General features: G+C 39.9%; 1 protein-coding gene and 1 long non-coding RNA gene across 9 annotated transcripts in view; one reads left to right on the forward strand and one right to left on the reverse strand.

The window, feature by feature from the left end:
• Nucleotides 1–12,364, forward strand: part of COMMD1 (copper metabolism domain containing 1) — a 190,287-nt gene extending 177,923 nt beyond the window's left edge. For 6 of the 8 annotated variants that reach the window (XM_070479980.1, XM_070479987.1, XM_020891624.2 and 3 more), the window contains one exon: nucleotides 12,141–12,364. In XM_070479980.1, the coding sequence (XP_070336081.1) occupies nucleotides 12,141–12,248 (108 nt within the window). In that variant the 3' untranslated portion in view covers nucleotides 12,249–12,364. Of the gene's footprint in view, nucleotides 1–9,623; nucleotides 10,501–11,565; nucleotides 11,648–12,140 lie in introns of those variants that run through there. The other 2 variants (XM_070479991.1, XM_070480006.1) reach the window with 2 other exon arrangements.
• Nucleotides 12,365–13,189: 825 nt separating this feature from the next.
• LOC139039198 (uncharacterized) lies at nucleotides 13,190–15,947 on the reverse strand. The gene is made up of 2 exons (XR_011492488.1): nucleotides 13,616–15,947; nucleotides 13,190–13,539 (listed from the first exon to the last, which is right to left on the reverse strand). It is a non-coding gene; the product is annotated as an uncharacterized lncRNA (long non-coding RNA).
• Between the last annotated feature and the right edge of the window lie 1,309 nt (nucleotides 15,948–17,256).

The following is a 17,256-nucleotide window of genomic DNA, read 5'->3' on the forward strand; positions in this document are numbered from 1 at the left end:
GTTCAGTAAGGATGAGGCCAGAGATGGCTTCCGCCACACTGGGCTGGCAGACCTGAGCAGTCAGAAGATAGCTTTTGTGTGTGTGCGTGTGTCTTTCTTGTTTCTGGACTATTAGAAATTCTTTTCTGTAAAGTATGAATAGCAAGCCTAGACTTGTATGAGCTTATCATCATCATCATAACCGCAAACACTTAGGTGATGCCTGATAACACAGTACACTCCAAGCATTGAGGATTATTATGAAATGAATTGTGTCCCCCACAAATTCAAATGTTGGAATGACAGTTCCAGCCTACAGTGCCTCAGAATGTTACTGTATTTGGAATTGGTTAGAAGCCCAACAAAATTAGTCCCCACTCTCCACAGCCTTGCCAGAGGAAAAAAAAAAAAACGCATCCCAAACTCTTTCTCCCCAAATCAGTGTTTTCTGAATTCAAAAGTCCCTTTATTCTTCATCATTTCATCCTTTGCCCTCCTTGCCTAGCTTTACTTGCTTCCTCTAAATGGAAGGGAAATGCTGCTTTCTAACTATGCCTATTTCTGCTTAATCATGCTGTCATGAATGACTTAGAAGAAACCACTTTGAGGAAGCTGGGAATAGATAGGTGGTGCTGTTGGCAGAGCAATGGAACTGGGCTCTAATTGGACATCCTCTAGTTGTCTTCCTCCTGCCAAGGAGTTTGTCATTCATTGCTTCACTCTTGTCTTTCTATTGGCTGTATTAAGGTGTTTCTCCCATCATAATCTCTGAGTTATCAAGAGCCCCTTAGAAAGAAAGCACCATTACATACTTTGTTCCTGCCTAATTAATGGTATCGCCTAAAAAAACTATTCTTGATGAGGTGTTTTTTTAAATCTTCTCTATTCCTTTCATGTAAATATATTTTAGTTTGTTTGTCAAAGTTGTTTGCAAATGAGTTTGCTCTGGAAACTCATCAGGAATGATGAGAGGCCCGAATTTGAACTTCAAAGTAAAATTAATAACACTCTGTTTCTCATGTGCTGAAGAGTTTTGTCATTTGGGTTCTCTAAGATTTAAGTGAAATTTCTCCTTCCCTCAGTGTGATTTGCCTTTTCAGCTGTTTCATAGTTGATCCTCTGGTCCTTTGTCCATTGTCACATGAGAACTAGTTCTAGTTAGCCAAAACTCTATTATTTCCTGAAGATCAAACAAGAGCACCTAATAATAGTTTTTTACCCAAATATATTTCAGCCACAGTATTTCAAAATATATTTCAGCCACAGTATTTCAAACATACTTAACAGCTAAGTATTAAATCCTGCTGAAAATGAAGTTATAAAATGAAGTAGAGCACAGTGCTTTGTAGAAATCAGCCAATAATCTCATTGTATTGAGCTTTTATTATGTATATAACTTGGTTCCATTGATTTTTAATATTCGTTTATGACTGGTTTATAGCCTTCGTTTTATTTCTGTCGTACATCAGCTTGAGCCAGCCGTAGGTGTCCACATGCCCCCTTGCTCTGGCATCTCGCTCCCGCCCCCCACCCACCCCACCCCTCTGGTTATCACAGAGCCCTCTTTTGAGTTCCCTGAGTCATATAGCAAATTGATTTTCTTTCGTTGGGTGTTTCTAAAATACTAAGTGTTGTTTAGTATTTATGTAGATCAGTACAAAATTGGGTCTGTCTAATTAGTTCCCAGTCTAATCTGTAAATGTACACTAATCAGGTTTGAAAGAGTCCAAATTGAGGGTCAAATGTAGGTGTCAGTGGGCAGTGGGTTGAATCAAAGAGCTGGGAATTTCAGGCTTCATGTAAGTGAGGCGAGTTTTTGGATTTCTTTTGTTTTTAGTGGTAAAATGAAGATTGATGTACCTTTACCTTTCACTGTACACTGATGGAGGCTTCCCAAGATGGCTCAGTGAAGAATCCGCCTGCCAGTGCAGGAGATGCAGGTTTGATCCCTGGATCGGGAAGATCCCTTGGAGGAGGAAATGGAAACCCACTCTAGTATTCTAGCCTGGAAAAACCCCATGGACAGAGGAGCCTGGCAGGCTGTAGTCCATAGAGTCATAAAGGAGTTGGACGTGACTGAGCACAAGCACATACACTGATGGTGAGCAGATAAGTGTCAAATTGCTCAGAAATCTTGGGGGAAGATGAATAATGATAGTCTTGGTTTAGCAGTACAGAATTTGGCCAATGAAAGAACCTCTCATTCTTGTAAGGTCAAAACTATTTTCTCCCTTTCAGAAACAAGTCAGATTGCTTGGGCCAAAATACATGCTCCATTTGACCACACATTGGCAGGACAGTCCAGTTTTCTTCTAGGTCATAACTCTAGATTTTTTTCCAGCTAAGAAATCTACAACCAAAAGAATTTTAGGGTCTTATTCTTGGTATACTCCTACTTTCTCTCTTAAGAAATTCAAACAGCTTTAAGTGGACAGTGTTCTTGGAATCTCATTGCCTTTTTGGGTCACAGGCCCTGAGCTTGCAGATGAAAATGAAAGCATCCCACGTGTGTGTGTGTGTGTGTGTGTGTGTGTGTGTGTGTGTGTGTGTGTAAATTCAGCCTTTGGTTTTCATTGTGATTATCTTTCTAATGCCTCCTATAAAAATTCACTGTTTTCCTGGTGATCAGATGATTAGAAAGGCATGGAGAGCATGTATCTAGGGTAAGACTAGCTTAAGATCCTTCATCTGTGGATCTGTGCATCTGATATGGGTTATGTGATAAGGAGAAGGATTTGCTTCTGGTATTTTCCTACTTTTATGTTTCGTGCCCTACCTGTTTGTCCCACTTTCCACAGTTCCTCTTAATGGTAGGTACCATGTATTTTAAGGCAGGCTGCTTGGGTTCATTCTTCCTGGAGGAAAATAAATCTCCCAATTTAAGTGATAGAAAGGTGTAAGTGACTTTTTTTTATTACCTCTCCTGGAAGTCTTTCTGTTTTAAAGACATTAAGCTGAGAACAGTAGTCCTGGTTACTAAAAGAAGGGAAATATTTGTGATAAGAAGATCTTTCTGGCTTAAATTACAACCTTATAATTTTCCAAAGTAGTTATGTTAAGTCACAGAGTTCCTTCTAATAGCTCTAATATCCATTTCTAAAAAACCTTCTGCAGAGCTGCTATGATTTGGTCATATTAACCAATCTAAGTTTCACTTCCTTTTCCCATTTTGTAGAAATACTTATAAGATGGCCCCCAAAAGGAGGAGGAAGTCAAGCAGCAGAGACCCAGATAATCAGTTTCTGAATAATGAAGATCTGATGTTATTTTATTTAAAAATTGTGCCACTTTATGTAAAACCCGTGTGCACCATTTGAAAAGCTGAAATTAGGTGCCTTAGATTTGTTTAGCAGTAGCTTACATCGGTTGTAGATCTGAAACTCCCTGGATACCTGATGTCTCTTTTCTCTCTTGAGTTTCTAGTTAACTGATTAAAAATTCATGTTTTCTCATAAAATTTATCTTTTAATGTAATAAGAATTTGTGAGTGCTGACTTTTTAATTTTTAAGCACTTTAAACTCTTGTTGTCAAGTCATCCTCACAGAAATCCTTTGAAATGCCTGAATAATATCATCAGAAAACTCAGTAACTGTTAGCCAGTCATGGTTAATGCTTTTATACTACACCGAGAATACTCTCTCCTCTTCTGGGAGACTGAGGGAGCATAGGTAAATACTTCCTGTAGGAGCTGCTCTGGTTCTGAAACTACTGTATCTTAGTCCCATATTTGATCTTAGCACATGGGGACATCTATTGAGTTTTAGGGTAAATCATTTTAATTTAGTTGCTCTGTCATTAAGTTTCAGTCTTAACTTCCAAAAGAGTCTGATTTTAGTCTTCTGATCTTCAGTAGAATAATTTGCTTTGTGATTTATAGCATAATGTTTTTCCCTTTTGAGAAAATTGCTAAAGCATGCCTTTTACACAGTAAATGTAGGACTTGTCAGCTATTATATTTGAAATGGGGATTTCTTCAGGATTAAAAATGGCCTGAGTAAGGACCATTGGTTATATTAATAAGATGTATTGCTAAAAATCTGTGTTGAAAGATTCAAAAACATTATAAATCACAAGTGTTCTTTTGAAAAGTATTGTTTTAAGCTACTGCCTAAGTTATCCATTGCTTTAGATTTAGGGTATAATGACAGGTTGTAAAGATGATGGCATTAGTCTGGTATCAAGACCTTTGATGCAGATTCTTAATGAAATGTTACCGTGTACAGTTGTTACTACTGTTGTTGTTTTTCTTCTTTTTTAATATCAAAGTGCTATTATATAAAATTTAATATCAAATTATAATAGAAAAAAATTAAATACTGATGCTGGTTCGTACTGTCATTTAGCACTTAGAGGGCAGCCTTTCTACCAACTTAGGCAGGATAAAAATTCTTGCCCTGCTCGTCTTTGGAGTTTGTATTTGGTGGTTATGTACTTTCACAGTCTGAAGAAAATCATCTTAATGTCTATACTGAAGTAGTGATTAAGGCCAGAAAGTAAAGTGGGAGATAAAGAAATGATACCCACACGTAGAAAATACTGGAAATAGCAGAGGAGAAGGAGTTGGGAGTAGGGGAATAAATATCCTGACCTCTCTCTTCTCTTGTCAAAACCCAACTGTAAACCAGAGAACAGGAGAGTGACACAGTCTTAGAGAACTTGGAACAAGGCAGAGAAAGGTGGGGAGTGGTATGAAAGTGATCTCGGCGAGGCAGTAGTGAGCCGTGGAGTGACAGAAGATCTTAATTCCCTGCACAGGAATTGAACCTGGATAGCCTAGATGAGAACCAGGAATCCTAGCCACCAGACCAGCAAGGGCTAGAGGCTAGAAGTTATTTTCCCCTGGATCTTTGCCCCCAGTGAAGAATGCATTTATCATGGAAGCAGAAACTGTAAATGCAGGTACAATGTTGATTATTAGAGACACAGCATTAGTGGGAGAGCATATAGAGAAATAGTTTTTTTTAGTTAAGACAGAAACAAGGCAGAGATAGATGCACACCCAGAGAGGAAGGGTATGGGTGTTCCCCTTAGTGAGGAGGAGCTCAGTAAAGAGGCGATTAAGCTACTTATGTAGGTCAGTTCTTCCGTTCTTTGTCTTCCTTCGGGCCAATTATCTGGTTTCTTTTTCCATACCTGACCTACCCTGGGATCCTTCCCTGGGTTGTGCATGCACCCCTCAGCCAAGATGGATCTCAAAGTGAAGGCTTCTGGGAGTTCAGTTCAGTTCATTCGCTCAGTCGTGTCCAACTCTTTGCAACCCCATGAATCGCAGCACGCCAGGCCTCCCTGTCCATCACCAACTCCTGGAGTCTACTCAAACCCATATCCATCGAGTCGATGATGCCATCCAACCATCTCACCCTCTGTCATCCCCTTCTCCTCCTGCCCCCAATCCCTCCAGCATCAGGGTCTTTTCCAGTGAGTCAACTCTTTGCATGAGGTGGCCAAAGTACTGGTGTTTCAGCTTCAGCATCAGTCCTTCCAATGAACACCCAGGACTGATCTCCTTTAGAATGGACTGGTTGGATCTCCTTGCAGTCCCAGGGACTCTCAAGAGTCTTCTCCAACACCATAGTTCAAAAGCATCGATTTTTCGGTGCTCAGCTTTCTTTATAGTCCAACTCTCACATCCATACATGACCACTGGAAAAACCATAGTCTTGACCAGATGGACCTTTGTTGGTAAAGTAATGTCTCTGTTTTTTAATATGCTACCTAGGTTGGTCATAACTTTCCTTCCAAGGAGTAAGCATCTTTTAATTTCATGGCTGCAGTCACCATCTGCAGTGATTTTGGAGCCCCCCAAAATAAAGTCAGCCACTGTTTCCACTGTTTCCCCATCTATTTGCCATGAAGTGATGGAACCAGAAGCCATGATCTTAGTTTTCTGAATGTTAAGCTTTAGGCCAACTTTTTCACTCTCCTTTCACTTTCATCAAGAGGCTCTTTAGTTCATCTTCACTTTCTGCCATAAGGGTGGTATTGTCTGCATATCTGAAGTTATTGATATTTCTCCCGGCAGTCTTGATTCCAGCTTGTGCTTCTTCCAGCCCAGCGTTTCTCATGATGTACTCTGCATATAAGTTAAATAAGCAGGGTGACAATATACAGCCTTGATGTACCCCTTTACCTATTTGGAACCAGTCTGTTGTTCCATGTCCAGTTCTAAGTGTTGCTTCCTGACCTGCATACAGGTTTCTCAAGAGGCAGGTCAGGTGGTCTGATATTCCCATCTCTTTCAGAATTTTCCACAGTTTATTGTGATCCACACCGTCAAAGGCTTTGGCATAGTCAAGAAGCAAGACCAATTATGTATGGCCTGGCTTTATCTCTTTACTTTTGACTCACAAGGAGCCTTTCTGTTGATGTGTAGTGTCTCCCTTGTCCCAAAAGAGGGGGAAGTAGAGATCCCTTAATCCTTTACTCAAACAGGGATTTGCCCCTCTTTGTCCTTGCCATGACTATGATCTTATTAAGATGTTTACAAGAAACAAACCCTGGCTATTTACATTTTGGAAAGCAAACAGGAGGCTGATAGTAAATGACTTACTTAACTGGAGCCCACCTATTTCTTGTCTCAAGAAATGGTAACAGTTGTTAAGTATCCAGCCAGAAGCCCACTTCTTTGTGTCCAGTGAAATATAAACAGGAGGCCAGTTTTAAATGTCTAACCTGGAGCCCATCTATCTCCTACATCAAAAGGACAAGTGGAGAATAATCAGCACAGTTTTCAGAGAGCTATAAAATTTAATTTTGGATAAGTGGTTCCTTATGAAGTAACTTGGAGGATTCTTTGCTACAAAGAAGCTATTTCCAGGTCTCCTGAAGGAGTTGGGAGCAATATTGGTATAATTCTGAGAAAGCCACAGAAAGTATGGGAATGAGTGGTGAACACAGATTTACCTATGAAGCTGTTTTAAGCTTCTCTGGTGGGCAGTATTCAAAGCCCTGGCTATTTTATTTATTATCTAATTCCTCTTCAAGACGCCATTGCAAATTTTGACCTTTGCCAAATGTTCTCTCTCTTTCCAGAAGACTCAGAGTGGCAGAGCTGCAGCTCAAAGGATTAATTTCAGTTTAGGAAAGGACAACCTAAACAGAGGGATAGGCTTCGTGGCTAAAAACTTTGTGCTCAGCTACAAGTCTCTGTGTCAGTAAATGCAGCCAAAGGAAAAACTGGGGAATAGCTTTATGAAAACTGGTCACCAAATGTGGCCTTCTGAATTAGTATTGGTTAGCGGGATCTTAGGGAGAAGGCAATGGCAACCCACTCCAGTGTTCTTGCCTGGAGAATCCCAGGGACGGCGGAGCCTGGTGGGCTGCCATCTATGGGGTCGCACAGAGTCGGACACGACTGAAGCGACTTAGCAGCAGCAGCAGGATCTTAAGGCACCCTTTCCCAGTTTCATCCTCCATTGTCCAAATTTGGAACACGTTAGAATTTGCCAAAGTTGTATTATAATGTTAAATATGACCAATAAATTGGGATAGATCTTTGTGGAAACTTTGCACAGGAAATAATATAGAAGATATAGGCTATAAGCTTTCTATTTTGTCTTATGTTGAACTTATTCTAAATGGTTCCACTTAGATTTTTAATAGGGCATGGCAGCCCAATCCAGTATTCTTGCCTGGATAATCCCATGGACAGAGGAGCCTAGTGGGCTACAGTCCTTAGGGTCGCAAGGAGTCAGACATGACTGAAGTGAATGAGCACACAGGTTTTAAATAAGTCACTTTTTGTCATTATAGTATTGTTTTGCCAAAGAATTCGTCAGGGTATGCTGCTGGACCTAGATAAAAAGGTCTTTTAAATGATAGTACAAACAAAAAGGTTATTTAGTATGTAGATGGAGAAACCACTTGCTTAATTACAGCCTTTAATTATTATATAAACAAATAATCAGTTATATTCTCTGATCTTGCTGGGAAATGAGTTTAAGCTAAAACAGTAAAGATTGAGGCTTGACACATAAGAGTTCCCTGAAAAAAGAATAGTTATCTGGGAAAGGAGTTTCTTAGGAACATGTAAGATGTCCTTTTCTAGATGTCATTAAAAGCTAGCTTGGTTTTTTTGGTTGTTGTTGTTAGTTTGGAGAGAGTAGCCCCTCAAGGATCTCTTGTTAGGATTTTATGACTTTTTTAGCTTTTGTACTTGGAAAGAATATTTGAATAGGTTACCTTTGCTTTCTTTTCTAATTTGGAATAGAACCCCTGTGTTTAATACATTGCTGTACTCGTGATCAGAGTACATATTCTTAATGATGCACCTGCTTATACACCTGCTAACCATTAACCCTTGAACTGCAAGGAGATCAAATCAGCCAATCCTAGAAATCAGTCCTGAATATTCATTGGAAGGACGGATGCTGAAGCTGAAACTCCAATACTTTGGCCACCTATTGCAAAGAACTGACTCATTGGAAAATACCCTGATGATGGGAAAGATGGAAGGCGGGAGGAGAAGGGGACGACAGAGGATGAGATGGTTGGGTGGCATCACTGACTCAATGGGCATGAGTTTGAATAAACTCTGGGAGTTGGTGATGGACAGGGAAGCCTGGCATGCTGCGGTCCATGGGGTCGCAAAGAGTCGGACACAACTGAGTGACTGAACTGAACTGAACCATTTTCTAACTCTATCTGATGATGTATCTACACTCTACTAAGAAGCAGGTTCTCCATTTGATTCAGATACTTAAATACAGAAATTTAGTCTTATCATCTTTCATTATTATGACTAGTTAGGCCCAGATCAAGATGGATGACTTTGAGGAAAAAATCAACTGTTTCCAATTGCTCTTTTACTTCCTGCATCTGGTGAAAAGCATCACCTGCATTTCTAAAGATATTTTTCAAGTGCTTTAGATGTGTTTTCTGCAAGGCACCCCAGCCAAATGCAAAATTTGGACGAAGCTCCATTTGATAAGTCCCAGTTGAAAGGCTCCTGATTTCCTGATAAAATATTTTGGTAGCATAACTAGACGAAGTTAGGCCTTGTTAATGCAGTTTCAAGTAAACTGTTTCTTCAAGAGTCATGTATGATTATAGGTGTCTTTTTAAGACTGTTAGTCTGCATTGTTTCCAGGGGAGAGAGGTGAAGTTTGAGGGTGCATGGGAAATATTTGTTTAACTTTGGACTCTGGTTAGCCTGCGTCTTCTCTCTGGTATTTGATTTCCCTTAAAAGTGAACTAAACTTCATGAATACTTAGAAGTCCAATCAAAGATCATTTGAATACTGAAAATTACAACAAATAAATGATCTTTAGTCAGAAAACATCCTGGCTATTTATTAAACTTTGTTCAGGTTTTCCTGTCTCTAGGAACATTGTCCTTGATAAACCCCTCCCATATAAGTGGAAAATCAGGTGATTTATTATTGTAGCAGGCTTTATCTCACTGAGGTGAAACATGGGTTACATCATCTCTTCTGGGTTACATCATCTCTTCTGCCAGTTCCTAAATGTGTATGTTGGGCTCTGGTAATTATTAGTTCCTAGACCATTGTTTCAAAGACAAAATATTTTTAAATGTTTTAAAGTCAGGCTAAAGATCTGACATGGACAATGGACTGGTTCAAAATTGGGACAGGAGTACGTCAAGGCTGTATGTTGTCACCCTGCTTACTTAACTTCTATGCAGGATACATCATGGGAAATGCTGGACTGGATGAATGACAAGCTGAAATCAAGATTGCTGGGAGAAATATCAACAACCTCAGATATGAAGATGATACCCCTCAAATGGCAGAAAGTGAAGAGGAACTAAAGAGCCTCTTGATGAGAGTGAAAGAGGAAAGTGAAAAGGCTGGCTTGAAACTCAACATTCAAAAAACTAAGCATCTGGTCCCATCACTTCATGGCAAGCAGAAGGGGAAAAAGTGGAAACAGTGACAGGTTTTATTTTCTTGGGCTCTAAAATCACTGTGGACGGTGACTATGGCCATGAAATTAAAAGACACTTGCTTCTTAGAAGGAAAGCTATGACAAAACCTAGATGGCATATTAAAAAGCAGAGATATCACTTTGCTGACAAAAGTCTGTATAGTCAAAGCTATAACCATTAGTAATGCTCAGATATGAGAGTTGAACCATAAAGAAGACTGAGCACCCCAAAATTGATGCTTTAGAATTGTGGTTTTGGAGAAGACTCTTGAGAGTCCTTTGGTCAGTAACAAGATCAAACCAGTCAATCCTAAAGGAAATCAACCTGAACATCCATTGGAAGGACTGATTGTGTAGCTGAAGCTCTAATACTTTGGCTACCTGATGCGTAGAGCAACTCATTGGAAAAGCCCCTGATACTAGGAAAGATTGAAGACAGGAAGAGAAGGGCGTGGCAAAGAATGAGATGGTTGGATGGCATCACTGACTCAATGGACATGAGTTTGAGCAAACTCTGGGAGACAGTGGAGGACAGAGGAGCCTGGCATGCTGCAGTCTGTGGGGTTACAAAGAGTCTGACATGACTTGGTGACTGAACAAAAACAATAAAGTTCTCATAACACAATGAAGAATAAGAGGCTTTCAAATCTGAGACCTGTCCTTAATTTAGCCAAGTGAAGTACCTAATTTGTCATACATCTGCTTTTATTTCTAAAAGGAGATAACCCTGCCTGTAGCTCAAACAGAGGGAGCATCTTTCTTGTTCTTTAAATTCAACTAAATGAAAACCTGGCAGTTTCTAAGCTCACATAATGAGACTATACCCCTTTCCTATTTAAATACATGTTTGAGGAAAAGTCCCTTGTAGCTAAGGAAAGCTGCCTTTCCTCCCTTTGAAAAACTCTCATCCTTCTTTCCCTCTGTACTTGTTTCTCCTGGGGGATATTCAGTGCCATCAATATGGACATAGCACAGCTGCTCACCAACAGCAAAGGCACTTTACAAAATCAAATCCTGAGGGTTCTTCTAGCTGATGACAGAGTGAATCCCTCTCTTTGAAGGGAAAGATCCCTGCCACTTTGGACAGGGTTGGGAAATGCCATTTATTGAGAAAGGAAAATATAAAGAAAAGAACATTGACCCGGTGGCTATGCAATCAACAAACAGAAGGATAATAGTCATGTCATTTAACATGCCTGAGGCCTCAATTCTTTACCTAAAAAACAAGGTAGCTGGTTTATATGGTCTCTAAAAATTCATACTGCTGTAAAATTATATGGTTCCTATTCTTGAGAACCTTGAATATGGTCAGTCAGAATCATACTTTCCCCTTGTCTCTGAAGTCAAAGTGGACCTAGAATTTGTCCAGTGTACATGAAACTTCTGTCACCACACTTCAAAGTGTCACCAGACTTTTCTTTAATATCTACCTAACTTCGCGTAGATTGATCCTAACAGTGATTAAAAGGAATGTGTCTGAGGGAATCTTGGGAGAATTGGCTTGCAGCAAGTGGAAAGGCCTCAGAAATGTTTAAGGCTGTTTTCAAGATCTGGTTATCTTTCAGTTATCTGGTTGATGTTTCCCAAGGAACTTATTCACAGCTTGTCATAATTTCTATTATAACTACTAAATCTAAGTGCGCAATGTCCAGGCAAACAGAGAGTCAAGCCAAATCCTCTTTCCATTGTTTTTATTACAGGGTGCTATGGAGACTGCATGGACTTTGGAGTCAGCCAGAACAGGGAGTTCACAATCTGACTCTGCCTTTTTCTGATTTTGTGGTACATGTTTACCTCCCTGTGTCCCAGAGTCTTCATCTATAACACAGCAATATTTAAGTTGTTTGGTTGCTCAGTCATGTTCAACTCTGCAACCCCATGGACTGTAGCCCACCAGGCTCCTCTGTCCATCGAATTTCCCAGGCAAAAATGGAGTGGGTTGCCATTTCCTACTCTAGGGGATCTTCCCAACCCACGGATTGAACCCACATATCCTGCATTGACAAGCTGGTTCTTTACCACTGAGCCACCAGGGAAACCCAATACTTAAGTACTTACTTTAAAAATTATTTTGTATCTCTCTTTAGCATTTATGAAATATCTCATAGAGGTAGTTTCATTTAGGGGATTTTGTGGATAAAATATCATTTAGGTTTTGAGGCCTAAGTCAGGCTTGCTGGGTAGAGGGCCTAGCCTTTGGAGATAGGTCATATCAGATCCAGAGCTTTGGATAGTTTTGGGGATCTTGTCTAAAATATCCTTTTATGTTTTCCAGGAATCTGAATTTCTGTGTTTGGAATTTGATGAGCTCAAGGTCAATCAAGTCCTGAAGAAGCTCTCAGAGGTAGAAGAAAGTATCAGCACACTGATGCAACCAGCCTAGCTGAAGATGGAGTTGTTGAAGCAGAGGTGTTCATGATCCCTCCCCAGAGGCCTGCTTTTTTTAAAAAAGAACAACCTTATTCCCCCAGTAGTATTAAATCCTCAAGTTGAAATCTTGCCCGCCTCTGCTTGCTGTGATTTCTCTGTCTCCCTTTCAGTTACTCTTACAGTTGGTCTACTGCAGAAGTCCTTATCCTGCAGCACACAGAGCCACTCATAAGAGCATTTTTAAAAAGGCCTCAAGGGACCCTGTCCTCAGAGACTTGAATCCCCCCTCAGACTGGGGTGGGATCAACTTTAGAAACCTTTGCTATGGTGGGTTATTCCTGGGTAGGATTATAGGAATTTATACATAATCAATCATGTACGAATTTTTAAAAAGGGAGAAAACATTTTACTCATGCAAATACAGGCTGACCAAATGTGGCCTGAACTGAGGCCTGAAGGAAACTGCCTTCCCTAGAAGAGGTTTACTGACCTTAGTAAGACATGAGATGCTTCTGGAACTGATTCAGGCATTTGTATTAGTTCTCCCTAAATCTGAGGGTGGGCAGAGGCGGGGGTCTTGTTTGATCTGAGCTACTGGGAAACTTGGACTTTTCTGGAACCTAGAACTAAATTGCCTTATCATTCAGGGACTCCCTTCACTTAGCTCCAGTCAGGATTGTGGGAAGGGAAAATGTCTACTGAAGTGATGGGAGGTCTTTTACCTTAAAAATGTTGAGTCATCACATAAAACCTCATGAAGAAAATTTCTTTGAGAAAACTAGGTCCTGGTAGAGAAGTTATACCAAACACCCAGAACATTCTAAGAGGATAAATTGTTAACCAGAACATTGAGGCTGTGGTCCTTGTTGAACAGCTTTTATCATCTGATGATAGCATTCAGAAACTTCAGTTGTCTTTGGGATGTAATGTGTCCCCAAAATGTAGTACTCTTGGTCTGTGGCTACAACATATGTCAGTTATAATGAATTTATTCCAGGGAAGTAATAATACTTCTTCTGTTAAGCATTTTCTCCTAAATCAATTTAAAGACATTTTAAGAGCTTTTCCAAAACCCAGGCAGAAAATTTGGTTTCTTTGCTGATAAAGACCGTCCCAGCAGTTAGCAAACAATGACCAGAAGGTTTTGAATGTACCCTCTGTGGACCCTTCAGAAAACATCTTCAAACAGTATGGTAAACAGAATCAGAAAAGCCGTGTGGTTTGGTGAAAGAGCTATTAAAACTTGCTTTCTGTTCTCAGGGCTACTGTCTTTTGATCCAGAAGAATTTAGATAATGTCTCCTGCTGTAAAATGAAGGAAAAGAATATCTCATCAGATAATGGAATTCCAGATATCACTGGAAGGGAGAACTGTACCTACCATGTTAGTCTTGGATCACATTTCCAATAAGTCTGTGGAAGCCTGAAGGAACAGTCCATGGGTCCGCAGGGAGAGGACATCATTGTCGTGGTTTGAGGCTCTATTTAGGTCATCCTGTGAAAGTAATAGCCACAGAAGTGGACATAGGCTTGTTCATTATATCACCAAACCCTAAGTCTTTGGAAAAACTGTTAATGTATACTGAATTTCTCAGAATAATAATAAAAGAAACTGGTTGCTGAAGGTGGGCCCCACATTTAACACTAAACACTTTTGAGTGCAAGTGGTTTTAGACAGGGTGTGTTTATGTGTGTTTTATGTTTACTGCTGATATTTTACTTTCTGATTGCCAAAGGTGTGTATGTTTATTATAGTGTTGTGAAAATATAGTACACAGTAAGAAGAGTTAAATGATCCGTCAACCTAATAAATAGAGATAACGAAAAGAAGGCTGGGACTAGTAAGAGAGTTGATTTTTCCCTGAATAAATTCCTGGAAGTGGGGCACATAGGTTGTTTTCCAGGTTTTGTTTTTTTGTTTTCACTGAGGTATGATTTATGTACCATGTGCAATTTTTAAGATTTTGCTAAACATTACAAATTCCTTTTCAGTTAATATCAGGTTAAAATCAGTTTGTATTACCTCTAAGAATATATGAGACTTAATCATTTCCTTTCTTGCCTATTGGATATTATCTGGATTTTGTGTTTTCTGGTGGGTGAGTGAGTGAAAGTCACTCAGTTGTGTCCGACTCTGTAACACCATGGATTGTAGCCCACCAGGCTCCTCTGTCATGGAGATTTTCCAGGCAAGAATACTGGAGTGGTTTGCCATTTCTTTCTCCAGGGGATCTTCCCAACCCAGGGATCAAACCCAGGTCTCCTGCGTTGCAGGCAGATTCTTTACCATCTGAGCCACCAGAGAAACTTCTGTGTTTTCTGGTACTGACCTATCTTTGTAAATTTTTGTAAAGGGAACTTTCTTATACTAGGACATCTTCCTGGGGATAGTGCTAGCATGGAGAAAGGACCAGAGAAGGAGAAAGCTGTCAGGTCCTAGCAGATCCCGCTAGGTTGCCTACTTCTTTAATCCTAGGTTAAAACCTCCTTAGAGTTCAGGAAGTGTGGGGCAAAATAAAAACAACCCTCAGCCTGAGATGGGCCTTGCAGAAATTGTCCATTTGTAAATCATAGGCACTGTAACTTGAGTCTGTTTAGAAACAGTACAGAAAGGCCAAACATTGCACTCAAAAGAAGCTTCAGACTTCAGTAGTTTCTTGTTGGTAAGGAGCAAAGGCTTTGGCTTTGTTCTCAGGACTGCCTTATCTTGGAAGCTCTGGTTGCTATTGGCTTCATCGTTGGAGGCTTAAATTCAACCATCATAGCCTCCTCTTTCCTTTCTAGAAACTGTCTTCCCCCAGTGTTATTCTAATGATGATTCATAATAAATTACAGCATTTTAAAGTTTAGTTTAGCAGATTCTTTACCAGCTGAGCCACAAGGGAAGCCCACAAATACTGGAGTGGGTAGCCTATCCCTTCTCCAGCAGATCGTCCTGACCCAGGAATCAAACCAGGGTCTCCTGCATTGCAGGTGGATTCTTTACCAACTGAGCTATCAGGGAAGCCCCTAGTTTAATTTAGTCTTTCCCAAATGCAAGCAGCTGGTGAAAAGCAAAGGATGACACTAAGGATATGAAATCTTAAGTAGCTGACATTGTGTCAAGCTAGTAGTTCTTGAAATCCTTTTCTTAGACCTGAGTGAAAATTTGGAAAACAGAATATAATAGCTATTAAAGGAAAATAAACATTAAATAGATGTTAGAAAATATTGTTTTCTGAAATACACAATAAATATCTAAACCAGTGAAGGGACCTTGTAAAGAAGGAAGGCTTCTAGAGTCAGCTCAGAGATGGTTGGATATTTTCCTGTAAGAACAAGATGCTATAAAAGATAGGCGTTGGTGGGACAGTTGCCACTGCATAATTCTTAACTGTCCAACTTCCCAGTCAAGGTTTTCAAGTATCTTAGATGGTGATTTAGCTAGCAGAAGGGAAAACTAGATGCAAAGTGTGCAGCTTTTTATCTCAAAATTTGAGAAATAGCAATTTATATATAAGTGCAGTCAGTTCTGCCTTATCTGGGATAGCTATAATCATCTCTCACCACATCACAACTGCACACTGCACTCACTAGCCTTTGTTGCGAAAGAAACTGCCTCAGCCTGCTTCCTGTCAGACAGATGGTGTAATAACTTACAAATTTAGTACATATATTATCAGAATAAAATGCTAAATTATACAGGAGAAGATAGTAAAATATGAGTATTTATATGTTTTACTCACCAAGGACTGTAAGTAGACCTTTTCTCTCTTACCTACTCTTGGCTAGTTTTCTGTTTCCTGCTGGTGTTAGTGTTTCAAGTTCTGTTGATTTACAGTATGCAGGCAGGGGAGAAATGGAAAAGGAGAAAATGCAGATTTAATTGTACAAGTGGAATAAGAGATTAAACTACTAGTTTAAAAGGTATTTAGGCTGAATAATGAAAATAGGTAAAATCCTTATGCTCCTATTATACTGCAAAAAAAAGTAGCTCATGCTCTGTAAAAATTATTAAAGATTATTTAATTTTTAAATCAGCATAGAATTATATAGAACCAAAATTCAATCTTCCTTGTCTTTTGCTTAAAAAAAAAACTCTCCTCTGAAGTAGTTACTGTTAACAGTCTAGAATGTGTATTGCCTTCCAGACACTTTCTATGCCTGTTGGGGTAAGGGATATAAACATACATACACACATATACTGTCTCTTTATATATGTTGGTATAGTTATATGTTCAGATTCCTTCAAAGCATCATTTTAGATGCATTTTATAGGTTCTTAACTTTTGGATAACACATGGTGTCTTAAAGAACAATGAGAGCTATGGTTTCTCTCTCCCAGAAAAAAGCCATACATATGTTCACTGAATTTTTCTTTCAGTCTCAGTTTTATGAATTCCCAGAAGGCAATCTGCTGCCACCTCTTGAATAAATGAAAGTCACTCAGTGTTCAACTCTGCGACCCCGTGGACTGTAGCCTGCCAGGCACCTCTGTCCATGGAATTCTCCAGGCAAGAATACTTGAGTGGGTTGCCATTCTCTTCTCCAGGAGACCTTCCTGACTCAGGGATTGAACCTGGCTCTCTTGCCTTGCGAGCAGATTCTTTACTGTCTGAGTCACTAGGGAAGAGGCTCCTCTACCAACTCCCTGAGGCTTGTGGAGCCAGGGACAACCAAGGGAACAGCAACAAGTTATAGTGGATTTGGGAAGGATTATTATTTATAGCAGAAGCCTAATGAATCAGTATGCTCAGGGTACCCTTAGTTGAATTTTCTGGTCAACAGAGTTTATCACAAAATCTTTTGTCATCACAAAACTTTCAATCAAAATAAAAAAACTATATAACAAGTCTGAGTTCACTCACCTGTGCGATAGCCAGGGACCCCTCAATATTCCACCCGTATCACTTGGTGCCTGTGGAACTCTCACACCTGCAGTCACAGCACCTGTGGCATTTTAGTACACCTCCTTGTCTGCACCTGGATCTCCCCTACCTCCACCCCAGAGGCTGTGAACTCCTTAAGGGAGGGACCTTATCT

This window comes from Odocoileus virginianus, chromosome 2 (genome assembly GCF_023699985.2).
Source record: "Odocoileus virginianus isolate 20LAN1187 ecotype Illinois chromosome 2, Ovbor_1.2, whole genome shotgun sequence".
NCBI lineage: Eukaryota > Metazoa > Chordata > Mammalia > Artiodactyla > Cervidae > Odocoileus > Odocoileus virginianus.